Source organism: Phyllostomus discolor, chromosome 5 (assembly GCF_004126475.2).
Source record: "Phyllostomus discolor isolate MPI-MPIP mPhyDis1 chromosome 5, mPhyDis1.pri.v3, whole genome shotgun sequence".
NCBI classification, from domain to species: domain Eukaryota; kingdom Metazoa; phylum Chordata; class Mammalia; order Chiroptera; family Phyllostomidae; genus Phyllostomus; species Phyllostomus discolor.
Window position 1 is genome coordinate 29912228 of NC_040907.2, and position 17541 is coordinate 29929768.

The window sequence follows — 17541 nt, forward strand, 5'->3', positions numbered from 1 at the left end:
TGTCTAAAAAATAATATGGGAAAAGGAAAGTCAGTACAGATGTATACCAAAAGGTTAATTGTCTTCTGTGCTGTGCGATTATGGGTATCTTTTTTATTGATTTTGTGCACCTAGTTGTATTCTTCTCCAAAATTAACATATAAGTGACATCAAAAATAAGATTTTTTAAGTAGATATTAACATAGTGAACTTTCTAATCAGCTCAAAAAAGGAGGGAAGGGGGAGGAAAAGGAAAAAATATGTTGAGGCTGTTCGGCTAGCTCTTAGGTGATTTCATTAGCACATGACATCCAGTACATATTGAAAACAGATAAAGTCCTGTCCGAGCCTGACTGAGAAACTTTGTAAAAGTGTTATAAGCTCAGCCCCAACACAGAAGGAGAGACTCTTGCTGCCGGCTTTTCTGGGGACCTTGCTTCCTTCCCTTTTACACATGGACTGCGGACAGGAGCCTCAGTGCCTCGAGTGTAGCACCAAACATATTGATTCGCTTGGGTTCTGTAGGCTGGGCACGGGAACCACGTTTGGCCCTTGCACCCAGAGGGGCAGTGTGCTGACCCCGACGTCCGAAGGAAAGCTGCTGTGCGGGCATGGCCTCTACGTGCCATCGAGTGTGGCAGCTTCTCCCCGCAGCCAGTAATGGGGAGGGAACAGGATTGACAGTTTTCTGCCTCTTTCAGGTTCACATCAAAACCTCTTATAATATTAGACCATCGGGTGATGACTGATAGAATTTCTCCCGGACGTGGAGATTATAATGGTGTTAGTGATGATGGGAATGAGAAAGGAAGACTTGAGTTAGAGTACATTGTGGGGTAAGTTCCAGCTTCTGGGCTTAGAACGCCTCTCTGCCTGGTCTTTGGTTTTCCGGCGGCTGATTCAGTGGAGTTAGAAACAAGAGAGGCAGAGCCACCCAAGGCCGAGGCCTCCACACGTCCCTCCTTGGCCTGAAGGCCCTAAGCAGGCCCCACAGCAACTCTCAGCGCACAGCGGGTGGCCAGGTGCCGGCCGCCTTCCAGGGTGCTGGGTTCCATGTGAAGTCATGCGTCCAGGCATCTCTGAAGAGCTTGGTTCCCCGTGTACATTTACACCCTTCGCCCACTCCCTTCTGCGTCCTGTGTGACTTTGTCTGGCCTCCCCAGGCCTGCACCCTGCCCTGCTCACTCGTCAGCTTTCTCAGGAAAAGTAAAACTCGCCTTTTCCTTTCTCCTCAACTCAGCATCAGTTCACCCTTCCTTCCCTTCTCTTTCCCGACCCATCTCTCCTCTAGGCCAAAATTATCCCTTCTCCTTAAACTCTGTACCAGTCCCTCAACTCCCAAAGAGCTTTGCATTCTTTCTGTCCTTCTCTCTGCCAGTAGATGTTCTTAGGCTCCTGCCTGTCGGAAGCCTCCCTCTGCCCTGGCTCCCAGCCTCTGGGTACTGCGGTTTTTCTCTTCTCTTCCAGACCTCTGTCTCCTGCAGCTCTGCACCTGCTTTGCCCCCTCATCATCAATTCTCCCGTCCTCCTCACCTTGGGCGGTCCACTCTCTCAGGATTCTCTCCCGAATTCTGGGTGCCTGCACTGGCTGATTTGGGGTTATTTTTCTGCTCCACTGGACAGTGTCTCATCTCTGTGTTCCCGTGTTGCAGGAACAGTGGAGGCAGCAGGGACTATCTGATGGATGCATGCCTGGATGACCTGCCAGAGAGTTTCCAGCTTGGAAATGTTGATCCCTGATGCATGGGTCTTGTCTCTCCACTCATCTGTCTGGCCACATGAGAGCTGGCTGGGCCTGCTCCTTTAAACTCAGGCTCTGCTGAACAAAGTCTATCCGACCCCACGCAGCAGCTACGCAGTGTCAGGGCGGGGTAGGAAGGGTAGGCTGGAACGTGGAAGGTAGCTTCCAGCACAGCCATAGCCAAGACAGCTGGACAAAAGTACTCCAGTACTCCAACCAGTACTCATGTCCAGAAGAGCCAGCCAGCACTCCTGCCTTTTGCACTTGGGGACCCTCAACAGCCCTGTTGTATTCCAGGTTCTCCAAGCCAGCACCCATGTTCCTGGACGACTCCTTCCGCAAGTGGGCTAGGATCCGCGAGTTCGTGCCGCCTTTTGGGATCAAAGGTCAAGGTATGTTGGGAACCCAGACCCTCTCTACCTGTAACTTCCTGTCTTCCAAACTATCTCCCTGCACTGCAGGACAGGGCTGTACCTGTAGAAGTGCCGTGCTGGGGTCCCCCCTCTCCCACACCCAACAGTGCTTTCCATTCTCTTCCTCTTTCCCTTCCTGTCTTTCCTTCTTATTTCTTTACTGGAATATTTACTCAGAGCCTACCATTTTGTGAGGACTAGGTACACAACAGTGGAGTAGACGGTTACTGGCCCTGCCCCCTGAGTCTAGTGGAGACACAGACATTCAGAGTGCAGGACAGTAAGCGATCTGATGTGGCGAGAACACAGTGCTGTGAGATCGCAGAAAACGGGGTGCCAGAGCTACTGGTGCTAGAGGATTAAGTATGAGGTAGAAAATGCCAGAGAAAACAGAGGCCATCCCCCACGAATGGCCATGACTCCTCCGTCACCCCCTCCTGACGTTTCTCTCCTCCAGTCCTTTCCTCGCCTGTCCAAAGCCAGCCTTGCCCCATGTTCTCAGAACTGTCTGCTTCCATTGCCTGCGGGACCTCACTCATGCAGCCCCATCCTACCTTACAACTTTCCCATTCCTGACAGTTGAACAAGCTCTGCCTCTTTGTCAGGCGCCTGTTCCATTTCACGGCCTGGTAAAGTATGAGCCTTAGGGTCAGGTCCCAGTACACCTTTTTACAAGCTGTGACCTTGAACAAGTTACTTAACCTGTCCATGCTTTAGTTTCTTCATCAGTTAGATTGTAGTCCAAATTAAATAACTGTTAAAGGGGTGCTATCAAGTGGCCAGGGGACCCAAGAACACCTGAACCCCCTACTCAGCCAGGCCACGCCTCCCTGAAAAGAAGACAGTGGCCTGCAAACAGACAAAAGGTTTGACCTCAAACCTCTAAGGACAGAACTGATAGACTGGGCTGAAGCACATGAAGAACCCTTTTTCCCGAGTGCAGGCAGGCAAGCAGTCTACTCTTCTCTCCTAGACCCTCACTCAGCACTCTGATTCTGCTAAGCCACAAAGGCCAGGAAAGGCCAATACAGAGCCCATCAGCCAGCAAGAAGAGGACACCTGGAAGCTGATGCCCTTTCCGCTAAGGTTCCCCACCTAGAAAATAGAAACCCAATCTGTATCCTTGACCTCGGCCACTTAGTGGCAATATGCTTTTCCTCGGAGGTGAAATGGGAACTGGGAAAAAGAAGGATACCTATGGCCTTCCCTGAGGCCCACCGTAGAGGATATGTGAAGACACTTAGTGTAGAACACTCCTTAAAGGTTTGTTTCCTTACCATTCTCATTCAGCTTCTGGAAAGACTAGCTATCTGCTGTCTCTTCTCTCTCATCATTTACTCCTGACGAATGCCTTCTCCCCACACGCCCAGGGAAGTGGCAGTGTCCCCGTGAGATGCGGAGGATACTTTCCAGTCCTTGCCTCGACCTTGCGGATGCATCTGACAGTGTTATCCATCCCATCTTTTAAAAAATTATGATGTTATTTTTAATTTTGGAGTCATTCTTTCATAACATGAAATATTTTAGGCACATAAACAAGCTTAAAAACTAATTTAATGACCATCCATTTACTCACTACTCAGCTTAAGAAATAAAACATGAAACAGAATTAAAGCTCTGTGCGGCTCTTCCCATCCGGGCCCGCCCTTCCCCAGGAGACCATTATCTGGGTTTTGGAGCTACCATTCCAATGCCTGTTTATGTGTTTCTACCGACTATGTATGTATTCATTAAATATATGGCATTTTTAACATATTTTTAAACTTTACAAATAGTAATACGTGTGTCTTTGAAATTGATTTTTTTTGCTTATGCTTTTCAGATTTATCAGTACTGATTCATGTAGCTCTAGGTCATCAGTTTGTTTGTTTTTTTCTATTACTGTGTAGTATTCGACATAGCACATCTAATGTTTTCTTTTGTGGACATCTACATCGCCTCCAGTGTTTTGCTATTACAAGTGGTTCTGCAGTACATTCTTGTACAGTCTCCTTAAACAGACGCGTGAGTTTGATGCCGCCCACCTCGGAGCGGGGTTGCAGGATCTCAGTGTGTGCACGTCTGTGTCTTTCCTTGATAAGATGCTCTCCACTGTGGTTGTACTGATTTACTTACTTTATATGTAAATCTTTACATACATTTTGTGTTTATCTTTCTAACAACTCCACAGAGGAGGAATTACCATTTTCATTTGAAAGATAAGGAAACTTAAAACACTAAGAAAATAAGTAATTGATCCAAGGTCTTAAGAAGCAAAGCCAGGATTTAACTCCAAAACCAATACTATTATACATTATGTTATAATCCTCTCACTATACCAGAATTTGAAAGGAGAGCAGTTGCTGCAGATGCCAGAGAGGGGCTGAGAAGAATGAAGTCCAACTAGTGGGCGCGGGATCTGAGAGCACAGAGGTCAGGGGGCTCTTGGCGAGGGCAGCATCAGGGGAGTGCACGTAGGCAGATGCCAGGCTGCAGCCTTGCAGTGGTAAAGAGGCAGGCACAGCCCGGCAAAAGCGGGGTTAGAGACAGGCAGTGTTCAAAGGAGGAAGTGAGGGAAAGCAGTATCAGAGGTAAGGCAGAGTGGCCTGGCTGGGGGAGCTGGTTGGGACCACTCTGTTCTTCGTCACTGCTTGTCTCCTCACTGGCTCCCTGGTGTCTGCTCGGTGGGGGCACAGAGATGTGCGTAACGTGATCTCTGTCTCTGAACAGGTGCTTCCATTCTGGCCAACCCCCAGGCCTGACTCCAGAGCCCCCAAAGCCAAACGAGACTGCCAAGGACTGGCTGGGGAGCTGGCTCCAGGCATGGGAGCTAAGTGTGCCTGCCTGTTCTGCCCCCACCTCCTTTTTCAGGGAGAAGGTTAAGCCAGCAGCCTGGGCGGCCTTATGCCCAGAGCTCCCTCTCCCCACTTCCACCCTGGCCCCAGGAACATACACCTTCACACTGGCTCACTGGGAAACATTTCATGGGAACTTGAGTGCCCCTCTAACAGTAACCTCCCTCCTCTGTCCACAGACAATCTGATCAAAGCCATCTTGTCAGTCACCAAAGAGTACCGCCTGACACCTGCCTTGGACAGGTGAGCGCCTTGCTGTCCAGCCTCCTGTCCCCCAGCTGCCTGGCATGTGCAAAGGCATTGAGGCCCAGCTGGCCTTTCCTGGACACTAGGAGATTCTCCAACATATCCACGTGCGCACACAGTACACACACTGGGGTGGGCGAGCAGAGAAGTGGGGCATCTAGCTGGGCTTGCACCCATGGGCTTTAAGCTCTCGGCAAGACCTCTCACCCTCAGATAGCAGAGGTCTCAGGGTAAGAACTGAAGACACTGGGCTGGGACACGCCCACCGTTGGGACGGAGGAGCTGGATGGCGGGGGCAGCTGACATGGCTTACATCCAGGAGGCACTGATGCCTGAAGCCAACTGACCCTGGATGGGAGAAACCCCAGGATCAGGGGCAGGAGAGCAAAATGAGTAGGGTTCCCTGGTGGCTGTGGGGAACACGGAGGCTTCCTAGTTGAAGGTGAGCGCAGCCCTAAGTCCTAGAGCCGCCAGCCCCATTGCTTTGTTCTTGCTTTTCCCGGCACTGCCCTCAAGCTCAGCCCTCTTTTCCCTCTCTCCCGAAAGCTGCCTCAACCCCACTGGCTCTTGGGGAATCTTTTGCCCAGAGTGCCATCTTACCGGAGCCTCCCTCGTCACCTCCATGGAGCGAGCATCTGAGCCCTTTCCACACCCATGTTTTCCTGGGGAGGTGTCAGGTAGTGGGGCGTCTGAGAGTTCCGAGTGACCCAGCTCCCCACAGTGTGGTTCTGGCCTCTTCTCAGAAATGCTGCCAGAAATTCACCAGTCTTCTTCCTCTATCCCAGCCTGTGCCTGGTCAAGGGCATGGGGTCAAGGGCCAAAGGGGTAGGGAATGAGGATACTGGGGAGACAGCTCTCCAGAGGTCTCTGCCTCTCTCCCCTCAGCCTCAGCTGCCGTCGCTGCATCATCGTGGGCAACGGAGGTGTCCTTGCCAACAAGTCACTGGGGTCACGAATTGATGATTATGACATTGTGGTCAGGTGAGCTCCCCAAAGCAGTGCCTTGGACACCTGCATGTTCCAGCCCAAACCCTGGTCCTTGAGCCCAGAGAGAACGTCTCACCATCTGGCCATTTGGGCTGGAGGTCAGCAGAGGTCTCAAGAAGAACCCTGGGTTGGAAGGTTTTAGAATGGAAAGCTAGATGGCTCCAGGTGACCTGGGCTCCCCATTCTCTCTGCCTGGGGTATTCTGGGGTCAGAGTGCTTCCCCAAACATAGACCCACAGACCACACGCAGTGAGCCCAAGGCAGGCTCTGACTGCGCTGCTCTCCGTAGACTGAACTCAGCACCAGTGAAAGGCTTCGAGAAGGACGTGGGCAGCAAAACTACACTGCGCATCACCTACCCAGAGGGCGCCATGCAGCGGCCCGAGCAGTATGAACGCGATTCTCTCTTCGTCCTCGCGGGCTTCAAGTGGCAGGACTTCAAGTGGCTGAAGTACATTGTCTACAAGGAGAGAGTGGTGAGCTCCCTGTGCACCAGTTCCTTCCCGTCTTGCCCTGGCCTTGCCCGGCTTCCAGGTCAGCCCCTTCCTCTGAACCCAGAAAAGAACAAGGGGAACCTTTCAAAAGAAGCATTATTGACCCAAAGTTGAAAGACACCCAAGCTCAACTAAGGGACAGAGAGGTCAGAGTGACTGGCCCAGGTTTCTGGAGCTGACATGCCTGACATCTGCTGCCTCCTCCAGATACCCAGCTGTAGGTCCTTCCTCAGCCTTGTGTGGCCACACCCCAGCCCTGACCCCAAGTCCCTCCCCAGCAGCCCCCATGAGCCCTTCTCTGGCTTTAGATTCCCTGGTAAGGAAAGCTCTCATGTGGCTGGCCCTATCATTACTCCAAACTTTCACACTCTCCTGCCCTGACCTTGTAGTTGCCTCCTCAAGCCCTCTTACCTCTGTGAGGTCTCTGTAACTCTGGTCCTTTGGGTCCACCTCATTCCCAGCCAAAGGCAGAAGACCTTATTTGGGCCTTGGGGCTATTCTGCCGCAAGACCCCTCCGTAGACCCCTCAACTTGTCAGGGGCACTTCTCAAACTCCTGTGTAAGTCCTGGTCTTTCTCTACCTTGTGCTTTTCCCACTGACCTGCAGTTGGCTCTTGCTGCAGTCCCCAACTTGCCATTGAGTCGTTCCACTCTGGGAACAATCAGATTCTGTCCTCATTATTCTAGGAAGGCAGGGGCCGGGGCCTGTTTCTTTAGGGAGCGCATGTGGCCAAGTAGGCTCAGGCTGCTCCTTAGCGGACCACACGCTGAGCCCTTTCCTGAGACCTCTGTATCTCAGCTCTGGGCCCGTAGGGATGCCTGCCAACTTGTCCAAGCCCAATCCCCTCTCCCCTCAACCAGCTGTCACCAGCCACCCCAGGGGAGGGGCACTGCAGAGTTCACGCCATTCATCTTCCAGTACCCAAGCCTCCTACCAGAGGAGAATGGTGACAGACAGCCCTCCACCCACAGTAAGAAGCTAGTTTTTCTGGATGTTTAGAGCAGAATTGAGGGGTGGGAACAACTTAACCTGCCTATGGAGGTCTCAGTGCAATTTGGTTTAACTCCACAGCCCTTTCCCAAGCAAGGCCAAGTGCAGGCAGTGTCAGGTAGGTGGCAAGCGAGAGAGAAGACAGAAAGTCAGGAATTCAGGTAGGTGGGACAGTGGGGAAGGGGAGCCCACCTGAGAACCAGGCTGAATGAGGCAGCCAGGCTCCACCAGGTCCAGCCCAGCTCACCAAAGGGGAGGAAAGGGTTTGGCTTCAGCCAGCCCCAGCTGCAAGCGGGCCCCTCCACTGCCCACGTAAACCAGGCAGAGAATGGGGGTTGAGGGAGTACTTCTGTTTTTAGGACACTAGAGCTTGAGACACTTGTGTCCTCAGAGCCCTTCTCTGTGCTTTGAAGGCAGTAGAATTGGAATCACAGGTAGGTACTTCTCAGGGAGAAATGGGAACACATTGGGTCCGCTTTGGAAAACCCCAGGGACCCTGGAGGCTGCTTTGTCACCCTGGCCTCGTGACTGTCCGCCCACCCGCTCCTTCCCTCTGCCCATAGACACCTGTCACAGGAGCTCCCAGAGGGCAGGACCTGGTCCTGTCTGCCATTCTTACCCTCCTATTGCCCAGCCACTGTAAATGATGGGAGCTGACCCACACACCAAACCCTACTTCCCCCCGGGTAGGACAGGCAGCCCCAGTCAAGGCAAGCCAGGTGGGCCATGGCCAGCCGGGGGTGTTGTCATGTATCCCTTCTAAGAACGTCAAGGTCAGTTAACTCAGGACTCTTAGAATCCATCCAAGGGAGTAAAGAAAGAGAGGAAAAAAGGAAGGGAGTCAACTAGAGTCAGAAAACTCGCACTGTGCTCCGGCTGCTCCAGGAGCAGACAGCAGGGCCTCACTGTCCCCGGGAAGACCAAGGAGCTCGCCGCTTGGCCTGGCCTTGGCGGCAGGCTGATCAAAGGTGCTAGAGCAGTTGGGGTGAGGAAGGGTAGGCTGTGCTCAGGCCCACACTCAGCTGTGCTGATGTCTCTGTCTCGTCCTATCCAGGCCATGCCCAGGGATCTAGGACCAGACTCGTGTTGATCCCTGCCTTCGCAGGGTTGGTGGGGTGAGTGGGGAGGAGAGAGGACACAGGGAGGAATCCTCTGAAGTTCCATGAGCCTTCCCTGGCTCTCATGTCAAAGATAATTTGGGTCTTTAGAATGAGCTGCCAGAGGAAAGCCAATGATGCCCGTAGCCTCACCAGTTCGGCACCAGAGGGGTCCTGTCCAGACCCTCTGGCTACCCAGGAAGCTTCTTCTGAGTACCATTCTCCACCCAAGCCCAGGGCTAATGCCTTCAGACCCCCTCTGCTCTACTTCACTTCTCTGGCTCCGAGACCCAGGCAAATGTGGGACAGGCTGCTTCTCCAGCCCCTCCCCCCCCCCCATCTGGTGCCCAGCTGCAGGCTTGGCCTGCTCCTGCAGTGATGTTTCTAACGATGCAGCCGCTGGAGAGCTCTCCACACCTGTCTGCAGCCTCACCTGTAGAATTCTGGCAGGAGGCGGCTCTATGTTCAGGAGCCAAGGCCTAGCTGGGCAGGGCGAGAACAGGTATTCGGCCTCAGTCATGGCTGCTGCCTGCTGCTTGCTATGTGATCAGTTGCTCATTGGGTGTAACTTTCTGGTACCCAGAAGTCCTGGTGGGATGTGGAAAGATGTGGGGAAGGAAGACTGAACTCCAAAACAGCCTGTGTTAGGCCTGGCCATACCTACTCACCCACACCGGACTCTCCTCATTAACCGTTTATGAACATTTGGTTCCCTGATTCACTCAACAGTAGCACCAGTAACTCCAAATAAGTTACCAAAAGGCCTTTTATCTCCCAGATCCCAGGAGCCCTAACCAAGCCAGCCAGCAGGTCCTGTGTGCTTGGGACAGATCAGAAGAGCACCAGGGGGCTGCCGAGTGGGGAAGCTGGGTGGGGAAGGAGGGTGGAACCTGGGACGTGAAGCTGTAGGTGTATCTAAGTCCGTGGTGAGGAGAGCAGCCTCCAGCTCCTGTGAGACCCTCAGCGCCCCTGTGAAATGCACACCTGGCTCCATCCTTCCACTCGCTCACTCGTCTGCCAGGTGTCGTTGAGTCTGTGCTGGCACTGTGCTGCTCCCCAGGAATATGAAGATGAATTCAACACTGTCTTGGACCCATAGTTGCTCACAGTCTGATGGGAGACACAGTCCTAAAACTAGAGTTGCAACGCAGTGTGGTAGGTGCTGTGGCCTGAGCAGCCTCCTCCTGGTGTTTGGTCGAGGCCAGAGGCTCCCACCTGTTGTCCCGGGGCCTGGAGAGGACGGGATGTGTGAGCAGCAGAGCTTGCCACGCCATCCCCGCCTCCCTCCCCGGGACACCTGGTGACCCAGGGCCTCAGAGGTCCCAAGGAGCTGCCCTCCCAGTCCCCTTGGCTGCCTGCTCTTCCTTTTCCCTCCTCATCCTCATGCCTGAAACTAGAAAACTGGCCTCACTACTAAGGGGCTTCTGACCAGTGATCAGTTCAGTGAGGCTTGGGGGCCGGGGCCGGGCTGGTATGGGAGTGATTCCAGTCCAGCATGGGAAGGGGAGTGGGCAAGGGCTGTGGTTTGACCTCTTGGACAGTCGTGACACGTGCCTGACCTTGCAGCTGTAGTTCAGTCCTTGGGGAAGGAGGGAGGGATTTAGGAGGCTGGTCAGGACCCCATGTTCGTGCACAGGGGAACGAGGCCTCTCAATTTAGAAGACACAACATGGTTTAAGAGGGAAAGGCAGTAGGCTTAGGTTGAAATTTGGACGCTGTCACTCAACCGGGTTACCTTAGGCAAATTACCTAGGCCCCTCACCCGTGAAAAAGGGGCAGCACCGCCATCTGTCACTGTTAGTACTGGCCACAGTTCAACCCGGTGAAATTTCTAAGTGCCTGTCAGAGCGCTTGACACTCAGTAAGTGCTCCCTGTTGTCCAGTATCGAAGCTGTTTGTTCTTTTATCACTGTTGGTGGTGTCGTTGCTCGAAAAGTCCGGCTGCACTGGGAGTAAAGCGTTTGTCTGTCTGGGCTGTAGGGCCTGACCCGGGCGGTGACCCGGAAGCGGAGTCAGAGAGCAGGCCTAGAGGACAGAGAAACCCGGCACCTCCAGGGAAGGTCATGACAGGTGCGCTGACAGCCCAGGAAACCCGGGGGCAGACGGGGCCGCCAGTCCCCGGAGAGGAGGCCCTGTTGAACCAGGCCCAAGATGGGGATCAAGTGTTCATCTTCACCTAAACGTGTGTTCTGTCCCAGGCCTCAGAGGGATGCAGAGGGATGCTTGGGATGGGCTCTGCCCAGAAGGAGCTCAGCGTTCATACCGCCCACCTTAGGGGAGACTCACTGCAGGGCCCCAGAGCACGGGGCGAGGCTGGGGCACGCAGTGGCCTCTGCTGCTCGATGAGGTGTCTGCTGAGCCACAGTCCGTGGTCCGTCCCCACCACAGTCTCCTTCCCAAACCTCCGAGATAAGCTCTCCTGGGACACCATCCCCTTTGCAGCCATCTCTGTAAGGTGCCTCTCACCCCATCTTAATCCCCCCTACCACAGGTAGCTACCCAGCCTCTGCTGCCGCAGGTAGAAAGTGCCCAGGGATCGGGGCTCACATCATCATCACCGTCAGCTCCTCCTCCTCATTCTCATCTGTGACCTCCTGGTTACTCTGTCTTATAATCATTATCGGGCTTCTCTTCTTCCCCGCCTCCCTCCCTCCTCCTCTGGTTCCTATCCTGTCCTCTTCCTCCTCCTCCTTCCAGCATCCTCATCATAGCTGTTATTTATTAAGTTCCTCAGTTTACTAGCCTTTGAATTCCTTCTTCCAGTTTTCATAGTGACCCTGCTAGGTGAGTACTGTTATTACCCCATTTGGGGGATTAGGAAACCGAGGCACAGAGAGAGTGAGTTATATGCTCAAGAGCACAAAACTCAGTGAAGTGGTACAGCCAAATGTAGACTCCTCTCATGGTCCCAGGCGTCTCCCTAAGAAATAAATCTGACCACAGCACCACCCTCCTTAGAGTCTGCCATTGATTGGCTCCTACCCACCGATGACAATGGGAGGAGCCACCCTCTATTGAGCTCTTCCGCTGCCCGATGTGGGGCTGCGGACCCACGTGCGTCATCAGGCAGCCGTCTCAACGACCCCACGGGGCCAGTGCTGCGAGGAAGTGCAGAGCAGCCTCTGGGGCCACGGGTGTCCCACTTTAACCATCGTACCGTAACAGCTCCCATTTATTCTTAACACATTCAGCAAATCCAAGTCAACCACCAAAATCACATGGAGCCCCAGGCTTCAAACACTGCCTTTCTCACTTGACTACTTCCTCTTCCCACGACCTCAGGTCCAGCCATTCCAGCACCAGGGAGTCACCCATGGAGCGAGAGAGAGCTGAATTGGCAACACTGGGTGTTTCTTGCCACTCCTCTGTCCTGTCCCTGGTCCTTGTTCTTCTCAGAACCTGCTCTCACCATCTCTCCAGTTGGGCCATACCCCCGTCCCTGTTGTAAGCAGGCACCTCACACCCAGCTCCACAGAAAAAGTAAAGGTCCCCCTGTGCAAGTTCACTTGTCCCCTGCTGTGCTCTGGTGGCCGTCTCCTCCCACCTTCCAGGACCTGTCTTACTCTGTTCACTCTTTTGCTGCCTCTTTACTGTGTCCTCTTCTCACATCTCTAAATTGGTTCAGGTCTCTCTCGCCTTAAAGATAAAAGCCCTGTCTTTAGCTTGCATCCACCCCCTCTCCTTCCCTTCTCTGACACGTTTCCAGAGAGGGGGCATCACCTGTCCGTGATGCATTGCTGTGTTTTCTGTCTGTTTCTCAGCCCTCTCCAGCCTGGCTTCCAAACCTCTCTAGCAGCAGTGACTTGGATTCTAAATCCAGTGGGCTCCACCTCTGCCTGCCTTTAAAGGGACAACCTTCCAGCAAATACTCAGTGAGCATTCACTGTGTACCCAGCACTGTGCTAAGTTCTAGGGATAGTCCTTGATTCTTAAAAGCTCATAGCCAAAATCTTGGAAGCATGCTCAGTTCCTCTGATTGCTCCGTAACAGGCGTTGTCACATCTGAAGGTTTACTGATCTGTTACCTGTTACAAGCCCGTGGAACGCAGAAACTGCCCTGTTTATCTCTGTAAGCGCACCACCTCTAGCAGTGTGTAAAACATAGTTAGCTCTTATAAATGAATAAATAAATGTGGAAACTGAGGCCCAGAGTGAGGCAGTAACTTCTGGCCAAGTCAGGACTGCCACCCAAACCTTCTGCCTCCCTGTGAGCCCCTCTTCTCTTCCGTTGTCCTGGGAGGTGACTCTTTTGGATTCGGACCCTTGCGTCCTTTCGCTGCCCGTCTGCCCCTCCCAGGCACTCTTTCCTCTGAGCCATGTTTGATTTTCTTTCCGAGGTTCCAAGATCATGCATGGTCCTTGATAAAGAGATGAAAACCAAATAGTCCCTGGCGCTCTGCCTCTTTCGCCTGTGTCAGCATCACCAAGTCGGCTCCGTGCTGACGACTCTTTCTGTTCATTGCACTTACCAAATACAGCTTTCAAAGGGACCTTGACGCCCTCCCCATAGCATACATCAAGATAAATTCCAAATGGACTAAAGAGTAAAACATAAAAACACAACCAAAGGGAATTTTGAAGAAAGCAGAATAGAAATTGAGTCCCTGGAGGGAAAAGAACTTAGAAAGGACAGAAGTGCTCGGGAAATCAGATGTGATCACATATGAAAATGTAAACTGACAACAACACAAAGACTGAATACCACAAGATGCTTAAAATGTATTCAGGGCACGTGACAGACGAGTGGCTCTTACCGGGAAAGTTGACCAGAAAACCGTTAGGACCCCAGCAGGTAGTGGGCAGGGGGCGGAGCAGGTCACACAGAAGGGAGTAAAACTAGCGGACAACAGAAATCAGTTTCACCTTCTGAGCAGCAAGAGAAATTTGTGGGAAGGCAGCAGGGTGCCCTTCACTGCCCACCACATCTTTAAAGACTGTGTTTAAGTCGTAACACATGACTTTGGCGAGAGTGCAGTGACAGGTGCTCCCAAAGGCAACTGGTCGGAGTGTAAATGGGGACAAGCTTTCTGAGGAGGAGGTGATACTTGGCACCAGGAGCTGTCACCCAGAGGAGGGAAAAGTCTGCACACAAAGATGTTTAGTGTCATTTGCAATGGCCAAACCTAAGTACAGCCGGAGGAGTTTGTTACGCACAGTGTGTCTCAGCCACTTCCTGGACTACCCAGCAGCAGTCCAGCAGCCCCGCCGAGGGTGTGGGCCCAGGGACCAGCCCTCACAGCCGCTCTCGGTGAAGCGGCACTGGGCTCGGTGTCCGGGAACAGGAGCCAGTCTCTTCCTCTGCCTCTGCCTGCACCTTCAAGTAAAAGCCTCCCAGAGTGGGACGGTGCACATGACAGTGCTCATCTGCAGGTGACGATCGCCTCCTGAGAAGTGAGCCTCAGCAAGGCCAGCGTCGCCTGCCCACTGGGGCCTGGGCAGTCCCCACAGGGCCTGGGACTGAGCATGTGAAGGAGATCGGCAGGGTCTGGCAAGGGCAGCGCATGCCACCTGCTCGAGAAGGCACGGCCACCCCATTTCGTGGGCTCCAGGACACTTGTGTAAGCACTGAAGCCAACAAGCTGCTTGCCTGAGCTTCTGGGAAGGAGGTGACACTTGGCACCACGTGTAGTTGTAGTTGTTGGCCAGGTGAAGGTAAAGTTTCGGGCACGGAAACGGCATCGGCAATAAGTGTGTATATTTAGTGAATTAAAAAATGTTGAGTGTATCTGGTGTGTTGTGTGGCTGCAGGACTGTTCTTAGACCATGAGTGAAGAGGAGTATGCAGGGTCAAAAGGGAAGTGCCCACCCCAGGCCCATCCTCCCTTGCCAGACCATTACTGAGTACTAGAGACCTCAGCAATTCTTGCCCTCACAGTAAGTGCCAAGTTCACTTCCATCCATCAGGGCAGAACACACCTCCCTGTGCATATCCCTCAGCCCAAGGAAGGCTGTGAGCAGAGCTTGGATGTGTGGGCTGGGAGGGGGACCCGCCCACACACGCACAGTACTGGTCATGGTGTGGGACCACGAGTGGGAGGAGAAGAGGGCGGGCTGGGCCTGCCTCTCCCTACACCAGCACCGTCCAGCACAGATCCCCAGCAGTTGGAGTTCTAAAGTCAAACCTGGACTTCCGGGTCATTTTTTAAGGGAGGATAGAATATATTTTATGTAATAGTTTGATTCCTTGACTTGTAACTTACAGATATTTACAACCTAAAATTCAGACGTGTGTGGTACATGGACTCCTGTTTGTCATTCTGTCCCTGGCCCCGCAGACGTTAGGGATGAGGCCACATGGGTGTAGGGACAAGGGCTTGAGGTGAGGCTGGGCAGGCAGGGCACAGACGGTGGGGGGTCTCACAAGCCAAAGTCACATCAGGGAGTTCGGACTTTGTCCCGAGGACTAACAAGAGCAGGAACGGATGAGCTGACTGTGCCAAACATACTATGCACATGACTTCTAACTGCCACAGCACAGAGACACTACAAGGTACCTGCCAGTCTTGTGTCCGCATTTTATAGATGAAGAAAGTGAGACTTAGAGTAAAGAACTTCCTAGGCACACGGAGTTAGCAGATACGGCACCAGGGTTCAAAAACAGAATTACTGGGGCAGCCCAGCCTGCAGGCAGCGGTGGGCTGACAGAGCATAATGGTGGGGAAGGACGCAGTGGTGGGACAGGACTACACAGAAACCAAATACTGGGTATTTGCTTGGTTCCTGGGGAGTGGGGAAGATCAAAGAAGATCAAGAACTCCACTCTGAGTTGTTGGGTTGAAAAGCGGGGGCTAGATCCCTTGTGGGAAATAGGTTGATTAAGAAAATAAACCTACTGGGCCTTGGTTTCTTTAGGGGGAGGCCAGACAAGATATTCTTAAAGGTCTCTGTTTGTATGATTGTAATCCATGTTTTAAGGGTTGTTCATTGTCTAAAATGTTACTGAACATATCTGTACAAAAAGCACGTGGCTTGTATGTGACGGGCCCTCATGCGTTTGTTGATTGCTTGGCCCAGGTTAATCCTCAGTTCTGAAACATTTACGTCCGTAAGCAGCCTTCTTTTTGAGTTCTCTTAGTCTGTCACCTGGCTCTTCCTCCCAGTTTGTATACTGTGCACGTGGGCATTTTCTGGGTATGTCTTGTATGTATATATTTGAAGTAAGTAGAGCAGATATTTTAAGCCTCTCCCTGTTTCTTTCTCACTTCGTGGTTGTGCCACGTACTGGGATATTTGTATACAACCCTGTCTTTTTCACTGGATTACAGACTCCCTTGGGGTAAGGAAAACAAAAACCAGACCTAGGCTGTTAATTGTCCTGACAAGCTGTCTCGGTGGGCTGTGGAAAGCCAAGGAAGATTGAGCCCTGAGAATGCCAAGATCAGATTTGTGTGGGGCTGTGAAGGAACTGAAGGAAGGCAAGATGGAGGCAGGGAGGCCTGCTGGTTGCTAAAGTGACCCCAGCGAGAGGTGGCCACCTGTCCTAGGCAGGGGCAGCAGGAGGCAGGAGTAAACACATTGACCCTTGGCTGCAGGAATCCAGGCCACGGTCACTCTCTGTCCTCCTGGACCTCCCTGTGTGGCCTGGAGACCGCTGCTCTCCTGCAGAAGAGCCGTGCAGGGCCCTGGGGGAGCACTGCTGAGCCTGGCTGGGAAGGTGCTTGCTTCCAGATGCGTTCCGCCAGTGCTCCTGGCTGTTCTGACAAGAGCAGGACAAGTTGTCTCAGCAGGAGACTGGCGGCTCCACACAAATGAGCTGGGTCCAGACTTGACTGAGGCAGGGACATTCCTGGAGGAGGCGGGATTCAACAAAGAATGCATCCCACAGCTGGCCTTGAGGAGAGGTTTGACCATTCCAGGCCAGTGTTGCTGGCGACAGGATAGGCCTCTGTGTCGTGTCCCATGGGTCAGGGAAATGAGATGTGAGAGGCCTCGAACCCAACGTGATTCTGCCTTCTGGGGCAGGGCCGTGCTCTGGGGGCAGGCTCGGCGGTGTCATGCGGCAGCAGGAAGGCCTCTGGTGCCCGCTGCCCTCCTCCCAGGACCCAGGAGGAGTAGCTGGCTCCCTCTGTGAATGGGTGGCTGTTTGTGTACCACCTCCCCGGCATCTGGCATCTCCAGCCACACCCTCGGCACCATTCTCTTGGCTTCTGTGATATTCATAATCGAATAGATAAGATTTATTGAGCTCTCACTATGTGCCAAATGTGGTATATAATCTTCTCAACTGTCTGGGAAGTAGGTCTTGTCTTTCCTGCTATGCAGGAGGAACTTGAGGTCTAAAGACACTACAGGATGTGCCCAGGGGACACGGATGTGGGATCCAGGTGTGACCCAGGCTTTTCAGACTCCAGGGCCCCCTGCCTTCCACTGCACCGCACCCCCGCCAGTGCCTCTAGCCTGTCCTGCTGCGTGTTCCGCATCTCCTCTGTGGGCCCCTCCGTTCCCACTCACCCTCCATGGTGGTGTTTAAGAATTCTGAGCAGAGTTCCCGTCTCTTCTTACCCCATACCAGAGATTCTTAGTCTGAAGTCAGCAAGCGCCCTTGACTTGGGGGTTCTGCAACCTTCTGCAGTGGCACAAAATGTAATGTATATGTACCTGTGTTGTATTTGTTTCTAAGAGAAGTCAGGTCATAGCTTTTCTTTTAGGAGCCAGACTGAGGCTTTGTTGGTACTTGATATTTTTTATGGTTGGGGAAACACAGAAATGCCCAAATCTTATCTTGTGTTTTATTGTTCCTCCTTTCCCGGAAATTCCTG

The 17541-nt window shown here is 52.9% G+C and overlaps 1 protein-coding gene across 6 annotated transcripts in view; it reads left to right on the top strand.

Moving 5' to 3' along the window:
- Positions 1-17541, top strand: part of ST3GAL3 (ST3 beta-galactoside alpha-2,3-sialyltransferase 3) — a 176848-nt gene that overhangs the window by 148341 nt on the left and 10966 nt on the right. For 5 of the 6 annotated variants that reach the window (XM_036025911.1, XM_028513277.2, XM_028513279.2 and 2 more), the window contains 4 exons: positions 2018-2112; positions 5147-5210; positions 6099-6194; positions 6490-6676. In XM_036025911.1, the coding sequence (XP_035881804.1) occupies positions 2018-2112; positions 5147-5210; positions 6099-6194; positions 6490-6676 (442 nt within the window). The remainder of the gene's footprint in view (positions 1-2017; positions 2113-5146; positions 5211-6098; positions 6195-6489; positions 6677-17541) is intronic. The other variant, XM_036025909.1, reaches the window with a different exon arrangement.